The sequence below is a fragment of the Kryptolebias marmoratus genome, linkage group LG14, assembly GCF_001649575.2.
Source record: "Kryptolebias marmoratus isolate JLee-2015 linkage group LG14, ASM164957v2, whole genome shotgun sequence".
Classification (NCBI taxonomy): domain Eukaryota; kingdom Metazoa; phylum Chordata; class Actinopteri; order Cyprinodontiformes; family Rivulidae; genus Kryptolebias; species Kryptolebias marmoratus.
This window is the reverse complement of record NC_051443.1, coordinates 3,818,350-3,831,072: the sequence shown is the minus strand read 5'-3', so window position 1 is coordinate 3,831,072 and position 12,723 is coordinate 3,818,350. Positions and strand designations below refer to the sequence as shown.

General features: G+C 41.3%; 1 protein-coding gene across 3 annotated transcripts in view; it reads right to left on the bottom strand.

Annotated features, from left to right (window-relative positions):
• The window catches only part of LOC108248168 (membrane-associated phosphatidylinositol transfer protein 2), a 140,378-nt gene that overhangs the window by 38,294 nt on the left and 89,361 nt on the right, over positions 1 to 12,723 (bottom strand). For all 3 annotated transcript variants that reach the window (XM_017436750.3, XM_037979581.1, XM_037979582.1), the window contains 2 exons: positions 3,150 to 3,361; positions 2,892 to 3,067 (listed from right to left, as the gene is read on the bottom strand). In XM_017436750.3, coding sequence (XP_017292239.1) covers positions 2,892 to 3,067; positions 3,150 to 3,361 — 388 coding nt within the window. The remainder of the gene's footprint in view (positions 1 to 2,891; positions 3,068 to 3,149; positions 3,362 to 12,723) is intronic.

The window sequence follows — 12,723 nt, the reverse complement described above, 5'->3', positions numbered from 1 at the left end:
GAGCTATTTTATCACAGAAGGAATTAGAAATGATTGTCCATGCTTTTATTTCTTCTTGTTTAGACTATTGTAATGGCCTTCTGGTGGGTCTGAGTAAATCCTCCATGGCATGCCTTCAGTCTGTGCGAAACGCGGCAGCCAGGCTTTTAACTAAAACTCACAGAACAGCTCACATAACTCCTGTTCTGGCTTCTTTGCATTGGCTCCCGGTCTATTTTAGGACTCATTTTAAAATATTGGTTTTAACTTTTAAGGCACTCCATGGTGAGGCACCTAAATATATATCAGAACTTCTGAAGACTCTCTGCCCGTCTAGGACTCTGAGGTCTTCAAATAAGATGCTGCTGTCAGTACCTAGAACTCATTTTAAAACCCGTGGTGACAGAGCATTTCAGGTGGTGGCCCCGAGGCTCTGGAACGCTCTCCCTTTAGCATTGCGCTGCTCCGAATCTACTGACTCTTTCAAAAAAAGTCTCAAGACACATCTCCTCAGTCTGGCTTTCTGTTAATTTTGTTCACTGATTTTATATTGTTGTCTCCATTTCTGTTAAGCACTTTGTGATTTTATGTCTGTGAAAGGTGCTATATAAATAAAGTTTACTTACTTACTTACTTACGTTATTAATCTAAGGTCAAAACATGAACAGAATGTTTGGATTTTAGGATTACAAGGGGTTCAAAATTAGCCAGCAGCCAGTGAAAATCGTCATATAGAAACTTTATTCAGCCACATTTCTGCTACCTACTTTTCATTAATTGACCAAAAATATTTTTTAAATGTTTGCCTAGAAGGGTCCCTGTGTTATTTCTGATCTGCATAACAATGCAATTTATTGTTTGCAGACTTTGAAAGCAAAACAAGCGTTGTTTTCTCTGAGTTTAAAATAAGTTTTAAATCAGAAATTTGATTTTACTGTATTGTAATAAAAAAACTGCAGTTGAGTGAGAGCCAGGTTTGGTGTGGATGCTAATCTATACATCACTATATCATCAGCATAAAAGTAAAAATTTGCAGTGGTGACGTAATTGGCAAAATGATTATTTATTATTATAGAGAATAAAAAGCAGTGTTCCTATTAAACAAAACTGTTGGACTTCAGTAGATAAAGTTAGAAATTCATTACTGCTAGGCTGGATTATTGTAAGGCTTTATTATCTGGGTGTCCAAAAAAACTATCTAAAAAGTATTCACTTGATCCAAAAAGCTTCTGCAGAGTTCTAACAAGAGTTGGAAGGAGAAATGATATTTCTTCAGTTTTAGCTTCTCTCCACTGACTCCCTGTCAAATTTAGAATATAATTTTAAATCTTACATTTAACATACAAGGCTCTCAATAACCAAGGTACATCTTATATTCATGATATTATTGTTCCATATTTTCCTGTTAAACAAAGATCCTGTGAAATTTGTTACTGCACTGAGCGTGTGTTGTAATTGACTCTCTGTAACTACAACACAAATTTCAGCTCCGTGTTTGTAAAACTGACTGAGTTATAGCAATTTTTGTGTTTCTTTTCCACCTTTCAGCAGCAGGCAAAAAATATATATATATTCTCCACCCTGAGCTTGTACATCTTTGGTAAGAGATGAGAGCCTAGATTAGGAACCACTGAAGTAAATGAACAAAGATTTTTGTAATATACAACAAATAAAATATAAAATAAAGTATCTTGGGACAGCAAAAATTTAAGATAAATAACATACCAAATTTTTCTAATAGAAATGGATTTTAATTAAGCTCTGTCTGAGGAAACATTGAGAGATAAATGTGTGTGCTAATAGTGTAAAAAAAGAGAAATGTGTGAACCATAATAATCACATCTAATTGGAAATCTGTTCAAACAGCTGCATGTGAGAATTATTTTGTCTTCAACAGAGTCCAATTCATGCATTCATGGGTTACCCTATCACATATTTGTTTTTGTAAGTTTCTTAGCTCAGATGCATACATGACCTCTGACACACAGCCATTGTTAGCTCTGGACATTCAGGACTGTAGCCTCAGATGTTTTCTGTATTTCTCAAAACAGAAGCAGTTTAAAATGCAAATATGGTCAAGTCAAGCATTAAGTTCCTGAATCAGGATGATTATTTTTTGTTTCCCAAAAACACAAGCAGGTGAAGTTGTGGTTTCTCAGTATGTCATACAAGCAGCCTCTGCTGTAAATATCTGCACTGACAGAGTCTGAGCCTGGCAGGCATGTAAACTACACATTGCAACAGCACAATCACACCTTCGGACTGGCCAGATAGGTCTTTTTACAGTGTGTTTTCTCTGTTGTGTCGTAAATAAAAGAAGGTATTTTGCAGACCAGGCAGGAGGAAGTGGAAAAGAAGTTTCTCCTGTAATACCTTTTATACCAATTCAAGGGGATGAAGAGGAGAGTTTATCTAGCTAATTTGCTACAGCAGGCGGCATGGCAGGGCAGTGGTTACAGCTGTCACATCATAGCAAGAAGGTTGCAAGTTTACAACCTGTGTGCCGTTTAAATGTTTTCTTTGTGCATGTGAGAGGTTTTGGGTTTCCTCCCAAAGACCAAAACCATGCATGTTAGGCTTACACGTTACTACGTGGAAGATAGAGTGTGAATGGTTCTGTGCCCAGGATTTACCTCACCTCTTACACAGTGACTGCTAGAGATAGGCACCAGCTACCTGTGACCCTGCCCCCAAAAACAGGTAAATAAAATGAATGGATAGTTTGGTAAAACTCTTTGGAAATGTTTTTGTCATTGTCTTACATATAGTTATACTTGTAACACTGAAAGATTCTTAAGATCTTAAGTCTGATAAAAAAATAAAAATAAAGAGCAAATGAACGTTGCTTAAAATATAATTGCTAAAGGAAATAAAAAGAAGCAAAGTAGCATACAGTAAGTAGCCTTCCTCACCATCTAAGGAGGGGACCACAGTCTTCCTTAGTGCAAGCACCAGCCCCAGAGGAGAGCCAAACAGGAAGAAGTCAGTAACCTCAAAGTCAAACTTTCCCAAGGAGCCCCCCTCCAGCATAGTGCTATTGCTAGAGCGTCTTGATCCGGGATCTCCATGGAGAACGCTGGAGTGCAGACTGCTCAGAAAGAATAAGAGAAAAGCAAATTTTAGCTGAAATCTTCCCTAGTTTAAGCTATCTGTGCCCATTTCTGTCTCACCTGGACAGGAAGGCTTGGTGGTGTTTGATGGTGTCCAGCTCATAGGTGGAGGAATCGCTGCGCTTGCGTGGAAGTTGTTTCTTGGGATCATCAGGACCCGAGCAGCGGGGAATGTCAATGTTGCTTCGACTGAGATGGCGGCTTCCTTCCAGTGACGGTGAGGATGAAGAAATGCCATTTATGACAATACCTGGAGAAAGAAGTTCTGTGTCCTGAGATAACAAAGAAAAAGAGAAAAAGAAAATTTCAAGTTATTGTGAAAACAGTTGTTGTTGTGCTTTTTTTTTTTTTTTTTGCTTTGTTTTGTTTTTTGGCAGCTCCTTTCTGCAGAGGTCACCACAGTGCGCAAACTAGCATCAAAGATTTAGTAATTGTTTTATGCTGGATGCTCTTCCTGACATAACCTGGACCCAAAACTTCAGCCTCAGGATTACGACATCCCGGCATCATTTTTTTTTTGTTGTCCATTCATTTTCTTTTACCTGCTTCTCCTTTCTGGGTCGTGGCGAGCTGGTGCCTATCTCCAGCAGTCACTGTGCAAGCCCTTATTGTTCAAAAGGTATTCCTACATATTTTTAATTATACTAAAATTTTGTTTTGATGATAGAAGCCAACCTTTTCGTCCCTGTGTTGTTAATGTTTCTATCATAGTCTGATAGAATGCCCCAAGTTTAGGACTGTTTCTCTAAATCCTCTCAAGTTTTTTGCTGTAATGGGCACCTTTTACATAAATTCACCTTTCAAACTGACAATACCTACCTTGTTAGCAGGTAAACACAATAAAAACATACATTTCTTTGTTATCCATTTATCTGAACATGCTGTTATCCTTGGCATTCCCAGATTGAAGAAACACAACCCTCCTCTTGACTGGCAAAAAGGGAAATTCTTAGTTAGGGGTCCATTTGTTCATCTTTTAGCCTTAACACAGCCCAAACTGCTCTGGATGAGTGAACATATCCAGACCTAACCTAACTAAGGTTCCTCTTATTTACTCACCTCAAAGAAGTCTTTAATAAATGACAAGCCACCTCCTTGCCACCCCATATACCTTATGATTATGCTATTAATTTGCTTCCTGGTACCACACTTCCTAAGGGTAGGATCTACACTTTTTCAGCCCCTGAATGAGAATTCATGAAAAAGTGTGTTTCAGAAGCTCTCACAGCTGGTCTAAATTGTCACCTGCTGATGCTGGATTTTTCTTGGTCAGCAAGATGAGCTGCACAGCGGACAGTGGTTGAACTGTTGCTTCACAGCAAGAAAGCTGTAGATTTACCTCCCACCTGGTGCCTTTCTTTGTGGAGTTTGCATGTTTTCCCCGTCCAAGCGGGGATTTTCTCCGGGCACTCTGGTTTCCTCCCACAAACAATCAATCATAAGACTCTTCTACTTCGGCTCTCGAGCAATGGTCTATCCATCACCTGTTGTGATTGGTTTGACAGCTACCTTGATAGCTATGTCCAGCAACTGAAACATAAAAATGTTATGTCAGAACCATTCATCATTTCCAAAGGTGTTTCATCTTGGGCACAACCTTTTTCTTCATCTACATTAATGATGCAGATAACGCTGCTATTACCAAATCCATCTATATGCTAAAGGTACTATCTTATACTCATGTGGCCCTTCTTTCCATTCTGCAGCATCTGCTCTCCAAATTAGCCTTACCTCTTTATGGCAATTCTTTTGCAACCTCCATCTTTGTCTAAATGTCAATAATACAGAAAGTATCATCTTTTATTGAAAAAGCACTTTCTCGAGTCCTCCAAAGATCAGTTGAAGCCTTAGGGTTTGTTTTTTTCTATCAATATCTTGGTATCTGTTTGAACTCATCTCTGTCCTTTACCACTCATATCAATAACCTTCAGACAAAAATTAAAGCCAGACTAGCTTTCTTTTTCCACAACAAAGCCTCTTTCACTCATACCGCTAAGCTCACTCTAGTCAAAATGACAATACTTCCCATTCTGGACTATGGTGATACCGTCTACAACAGTGATTCCCAACCCTGGTCCTCGAGGAACGCTATCCTGCATGTTTTAGTTGTTTCTCTGCTTTGACACACCTGATTTGAATGAGGGAGTGATTAACAGGCTTCTGCAGACAGAAAGGACCTGCTGAAAAGCAGGGAAACAATGAATACGTGCAGGATAGTGTTCCTCGAGGACCAGGGTTGGGAACCGCTGGTCTACAACATGACATCAAGCACTGCCCTAAAAAAATTGGACGCTCTTTATCACTCTGCTATTTGTTTTGCCACTAATGCAACTTTGTATGTAATGCAATGTATGTAATCAGAAACATTTCTTTGTTGTATTTTGTGGCAGTATTAATGTACATAACACAAAGTTAGGTAATCAAATTTGATAAAGCATTACTTTTTAAAAAATATACTAAAATAAGAATTGAATTTTAATCGTGTGGAGAATAAAATATATTGATGTCCCAATTGCAAGAGGGCCAATGAGAGGAGCTAAGACAAATATAATGATGTCACAAATCAAACCTGCTTGACAAGAATGGACAACTGAGATAAGTACAGGAAAATTACATGATTATAAATCTGTCACAATGGATGAAGATAAAATAAAAGGAGATCTGAGTAAGTCAAGTTGAAGCCATCCAACAAATCTCTAACAAATCTCAAAGAAACAAATGTTTTCATTTCTGGGCATTTGTTCTTTTTCACTCAGGTTTATACAAAATTATGCCCTTTTGAATAAACCACTGCATGAAATGACAAACAGAACAGACCTGAAAGCTAATGACCCATTGACATGGACATCAGACACTGATGCAATCTTTGTTGACATTAAACTTGCACTTCAGACCACACACACATTTGGTTTACCTGATCTGACAAAACGCTTTGTTCAAGCAGTTGACAATAGGGATGGCTGCATGCAATGGCAGCTGGTGGGGATATATGTAGGGTGGGCTAACAGAAATATAAGATTTGATAGCTACACTTGCCATAAGCCAGTCCTTTTGCTAAAACCAGGTCACAGAAAAATGTTATTTTTGCTGCTTTCCTTTTGCTGAAATAGAATATAATTTTGTCTATCTGTCCCAACCTCTTCACTTCCAGTTTTTCCTCCAAAGACAAAGGAAATGGGTGAAAAATTCAATAATCCACCTTGTTTATGTTTATCTTGCTCACCATTGTACCTACTCAGTCTATGCTAAACCACACCCACATACACTTGAGGCATGTTATTGTATTAATTTGTGTTCATTAGGTATGTCCATCCATCCATCCATCCATCCATCCATCCATCCATCCATCCATTCTCTTCCTCTTATCCGGGGTCGGGTCGCGGGGATAGCAGCCTAAGCAGGGAGACCCAGACTTCCCTCTCCCCAGCCACTTGTGCCAGCTCCTCCGGGGGAATCCCAAGGCGTTCCCAGGCCAGCCGAGAAACATAGTCCGTCCAGCGTGTCCTGGGTCTTCCCCGGGACCTCCTCCCGGTGGGACGTGCCCGGAACACCTCACCAGGGAGGCGTCCAGGAGGCATCCTCACCAGATGCCCGAGCCACCTCAACTGGCTCCTCTCGACGTGGAGGAGCAGCGGCTCTACTCTGAGTCCCTCCCGGACGACCGAGCTTCTCACCCTATCTCTAAGGGAGAGCCCAGACACCCTGCGGAGGAAACTCATTTCAGCCGCTTGTATTCGCGATCTCGTTCTTTCGGTCACTACCCAAAGCTCGTGACCATAGATGAGGGTAGGAACGTAGATCGACCGGTAAATCGAGAACTTCGCTTTTTGGCTCAGCTCTCTCTTCACCACAACATTAGGTATGTTAACATTTTTATTGTAAACACCAGGGAGGGCTTAGCCGTACTAGCCCACCTATCCCAGCCATCCCTGACTGCATGACATCAGTACTTTAACAATCCCATCAGAAAAACCTCGGACCAGTTGCCTATGTTTCTGTCAAACCTGACCCTGTTGCAGCTGGACTTTCCACCTGTGAGCAGTGGCTGCAGCAGAGAAAGCAATATTAGCCTCAAGAGACACTGTAGGCTATTCTGATTTGACTATGTTGGTTCCTGGTGCTGTTTCTCAACTTCTTTTTAAACAGAAAACATTTCGTCTTTTGACTGCAAGGTGGCTTAGATATTCCACCTTCTTCTTAGACGTGCCCAACATCACAACGAAAAGCTGCACAAACTTAAATCCTGCTCACTTTTTCCCCTTTCTGAGAAGGGGGACAAACATGATCGTGCTGTTGATAGATCTGACAACAGATCTGTACACTATGACCTGAGCTAATTTATTCATCTCTCTCTAATCCAGATCTTGTTCTCATTGTGGATGGCCTTTTTGCCTCCTGGGACAAACACTAAAAAAGGTAAAGCCGGTTTTGCTGTTTGCTCTTCTCATATTTTCTGTTATTCTCTCCTTTCTCATTTTTTGGCTCAAGCTGATGAACTCCTTGGGCTTGCTGAAGCCTGCAGACTCTCTAAGGGCAAATCTGTGACTATTTTTACAGAGTCCAGACATGCCTTTGGTGTGGTTCATGACTTTGATGCTCTGTAGAAACAAAGAAAATTTTGGACATCAGCAGGTATACTTGTTAAAAAGGAGTCTCTGATGAATGCCCGTTTATGTGCCATTTTGTTGCCTTCTGCTGTTGCTGTTTGCCATTATTCTGCGCACACAGGTTCCTCTGACACAATTTCTATAGGAAATGCACCAGCTGATTTTCCTACAGCACAATAAAAACAACATTGGTAAAACACAGGAGCACTTATTGATGAAGATTGTGTCTGGAGAGGTCCTGACCTTAAACCATGTCTCCCAAAACATTTTTTTCTATACTATATTAGGCTCACTCCTAGGAAAGATTATGTGACTAAAGGGAATATGCTGACCACAATGTTGAACTTTTGCAAAACCATGTGGTCTCTTTCAAGTTTCTGCTCAGGAAAAACAGAATTTAAAACAACTGCTAATAAACCTCGCCACAACATCCAACCTGGAGACTGGGTAGTGGGGAAACAATTTAGAAAGAAGCACTGGTGATTAAAACAGTGTCAAGGACCATTTCAGGTATTATTAATCACACACACTGCCATTATGATTGCAGAGAGACCCATGTCAACACATGCCAGTCACTGCTAAAGAGTTTTGGTGTCTCATTTAGAAAACTGGCATACGCACAAAACGAAGCCTGAATCTTGCGTACATCACTGTCCACTCAAAGTTTGTGATCTATAAAACACAAACTTGACGGGAAAATGTGTGGTCCCTCACGCAATCTCTGAGCCATGCGTACCATATACGCTTGTTTAGGAGACCGGGGAAATTGGCGACAAGTGGGGAAATGAAGCCACACTGCATCATGATTCCTGTCAGATATTTAATTTCACTCTATAATCGAACTTTAACCCTCTCAAGGCAGGCATTGCAGATTTGCAACAGCGAATTGCATATACAGTTGTGGTCAAAAGTTTACATACACTTGTAAAGAAACATAATGTTATGGCTGTCTTGAGTTTTCAATAAGTTCTACAACTCTTATTTTTCTGTGATAGAGTGATCGGAACACATACATGTTTGTCACAAAAAACAGTCATAAAATTTGGTTCTTTCATAAATTTATTATGGGTCTGCTGAAAATGTCACCAAGTCTGCTGGGTCAAAAATATACATACAGCAACATTAGTATTTGGTTACATGTCCCTTGGCCATTTTCACGGCAACTAGGCGCTTTTGGTAGCCATCCACAAGCTCCTGGCAAGCTTCAGGTCGAATGTTTGACCACTCTTCTTGACAGAATTGGTGCAGTTCAGCTAAATGTGATGGTTTTCTTGCATGAACCTGTTTCTTTAGCACTGTCCACATGTTCTCAATGGGGTTTAAGTCAGGACTTTGGGAAGGCCATTCTAAAACCTTAATTCTAGCCTGGTTTAGCCATTCCTTTACCACTTTTGATGTGTGTTTTGGGTCATTGTCTTGTTGGAACACCCAACTGCGCCCAAGACCCAACCTTCGGGCTGATGGTTTTAAGTTTTCCTGCAGAATTTGGAGGTAATCCTCCTTCTTCATTATCCCATTTACTTTCTGCAAAGAACCAGTTCCACTGGCAGCAAAACATCCCCAGAGCATAATACTACCACCACCATGCTTGACAGTAGGCATGGTGTTCCTGGGATTAAAGGCCTCACCTTTTCTCCTCCAAACATATTGCTGGGTGTTGTGGCCAAACAGCTCAATTTTTGTTTCGTCTGACCAGAGAACTTTCCTCCAGAAGGTTTTATCTTTGTCCATGTGATCAGCAGCAAACTTCAGCCGAGTCTTAAGGTGCCTTTTCTGGAGCAAGGGCTTCTTTCTTGCACGGCAGCCTCTCAGTCCATGGCGATGTAAAACACGCTTGACTGTGGAGACTGACACCTGTGTTCCATCAGCTTCCAAATCCTTGCAGACCTGCTTCTTGGTGATTCTTGGTTGACTCTTGACCATCCTGACCAATCTCCTCTCGGCAGCATGTGATAGCTTGCGTTTTCTTCCTGATCGTGGCAGTGACACAACTGTTCCATGCACTTTATACTTGCGTATAATTGTCTGCACAGTTGCTCTTGGGACCTGTAGCTGCTTTGAAATGGCTCCAAGTGACTTCCCTGACTTGTTCAAGTCAATAATTCGCTTTTTCAGATCCACACTGAGTTCCTTTGACTTTCCCATTGTAACTTTTGTAGCTGACTCTAATCACTGGGTCAAATGAGCCCTATTTAAATGGGCTCATGAGAAGTCAACAGCTGTAGTCAATCAGAATCACTTACAAGAAGTGAAGAGGCCATGACATGAAGCTAATTTGATTGACACAACTCGCTACATCACCAAAATTGACAAATTTTGTTGCTGTATGTATATTTTTGACCCAGCAGACTTGGTGACATTTTCAGCAGACCCATAATAAATTTATGAAAGAACCAAATTTTATGACTGTTTTTTGTGACAAACATGTATGTGTTCCGATCACTCTATCACAGAAAAATAAGAGTTGTAGAACTTATTGAAAACTCAAGACAGCCATAACATTATGTTTCTTTACAAGTGTATGTAAACTTTTGACCACAACTGTACCTAACTACTCCACATTCATATTTTATGAGCCTTATTTTACTCAGATGATAATTTCCCCAAATATTTGATTTTTCCTGTTACTAAAACTTAATTTGAGCCTGAGAGAGTTAATCTTACATTGACTTTATTATAAGCTTTTAAAACAGCAGTATTATTTAAGCTTCCGCTAAGGACCTTAAAAAAGGCCTTCCCATCACATTCCTGTCCCTGGATGATCACCAGGGTGATGTGTACCACAGATTAACACATAGTGGCTCCTAAACTCCTTTCCAAACCTTCAGAGCACAGAGGAGGCGCATTTTAATACCACTTACACCCGTGCACGCCCCCTTGCGGAGGCTCTGGTTTCTGTCTCTGCTCTGCTGGCTGTTCCGGTAACTTTCTTCCACAGCTGTGGCTGATTTCCCTGACGAGCAGCACCTGTATTTAAGGCTTTACTTGGGTTCAGATATTCGCTGGAGCATCGCGCCTTTTAGGTAGAATCTACAGCCCCTTGGTTTTGTTGACTAACGTCTCCACCAAGTAAACTTTTGTCTCATGTTTTTTACCTTGCCTCAGGTGGTGTCACGTTCTGGATATGGTCTCTCGTTCTCTGACTCAGCCACTACTCTTACCTGAAATGACTTACCTGTCACTGGACCTCCAGACTCCTTCTCCTCGCCTGGACAGCCTCCTCCTCCTCCTTCTTCACCTCCGTGCTCACCTACGCTCCAGTAAGACGAGAAAGTTGTTCAATACCCGAGACTCACCTTGTGCCTCCTTGCCTGTTTCAGATCTCCCTGATGTTTTCCTGGCTGCTTGTTACCAACTGTTTCACCTGTAAATAAAATCACTTACCTTTTAGTCTGCCTCCATGTCTCGTTTTTGATTCCGCTCCTCCGACGTATCCTGGTTCATGTCACAGTGTTTATTTATTTATTTATTTTCATATATGATTTGTCTTGCATTGTCATAGAAACTGTGGACCAAGAAGTGGAAAAGGTCAGTAAGGATGAAGTCCGGAAAGCTTTGAAGAGGATGAAGAAGGGGAAGGCATTTGACCTGATGACATACCAGTGGAGGAATGGAAATATCGAGTAGAAATGGCAGTGAGATTTTTGAGACTCAATTGTTCAGTGGCATTTTCGAGAGTGAGAAAATGTCTGAGGAATAGAGGAGAAGTGTGTTGGTGCCAATTTTTAAGACCAAGGGTGATGTACAGAGTTGTAACAACTACAGGGGAATTAAGTTGATGAGCCACACAATGAAGATCTGGGAGAGAGTTGTGGAAGCTAGACTTAACAAGAAGTGACTACTTGTGAGCAGTAGCATGGTTTTATGCCAAGAAAGAGCACCACAGATGCCATCTTTGCTTTGAGGATGTTGATGGAGAAGTACAGAGAAGGTCAGAAAGAACTTCATTGTGTTTTTGTGGATTTAGAAAAAACATACAACCGGGTGCCGAGGGAGGAGCTGTGGTGTTGTATGAGGAAATCTGAGTGGCAGAGAAGTATGTTAGACTGGTACAGGACATGTATGAGGACAGCAGGACAGTGGTGAGGTGTGCTGTAGGAGAGACAGATAGCTTCAATGTGAAGGTGGGAGTGCATCAAGGATCAGCTCTGAGCTCCTTGTTTGCTCTGGTGATGGACAGACTAACAGATGAGGTCAGGCAGGAATCCCCGTGGACTATGATGTTTGCAGATGACATTGTGATCTGTGGTGAGAACAGGGAACAGGTGGAAGAGAACTTGGAGTGGTGGAAGTATGCACTTGAAAGATGAAGGATGAAAGTCAGCCGTAGAAAGACAGAGTTCATCTGAGTGAATGAGACGGAGGCAGCTGGAACAGTGAGGCTACAAGGAGCAGAGGTCACAAAGGTGCAGGACTTCAAGTACTTGGATCCACTGTCCAGGAAAATAGGGAGTGTGGTAAAAAGGTGAAGAAGAGAGTCAAGGCAGGATGGAGAAAAGTTTCAGGAGTGATTTGTGACAAAAGGGTGGCAGCAAAGAACAAAGGAAATGTTTACAACACAGTGGTGAGACCAGCTATGATGTATAGTTTGGAGACAGTGGGACTGACAAAAAGACAGGAGACAGAACTGGAAGTGGCAGAGCTGAAGATGTTCAGGTTCTTCTTGGGAGTGACAAGGATGGATAGGATTAGGAATGAGGTCATCAGAGGTACAGCCAGAGGTGGAAATTAGCACCCGCCACCGGCCAAATGCAGGTAAATATTTGAAGCGGCGGGTGAATTTGATCAACACACACGCCACTGTGGCGGGTTGGCAATTTAAACAGAAAAGGTGTTATTTGTCCTTTTTGACATATAGGGGGCAGCAATGTGCTCGAGTTGCTGCTAAATGCAAGAAGGAGAAAAGTTTAGCAGACAGTCTTTACCAGTTGGTGGCGGTATTGATTCCTTCAGTTGTTTACCAACCACCAATAAAAATCAAGAAGAAGAAGAAACAATTTGAAGAGTAGCATTAGCAATGTGGCGGA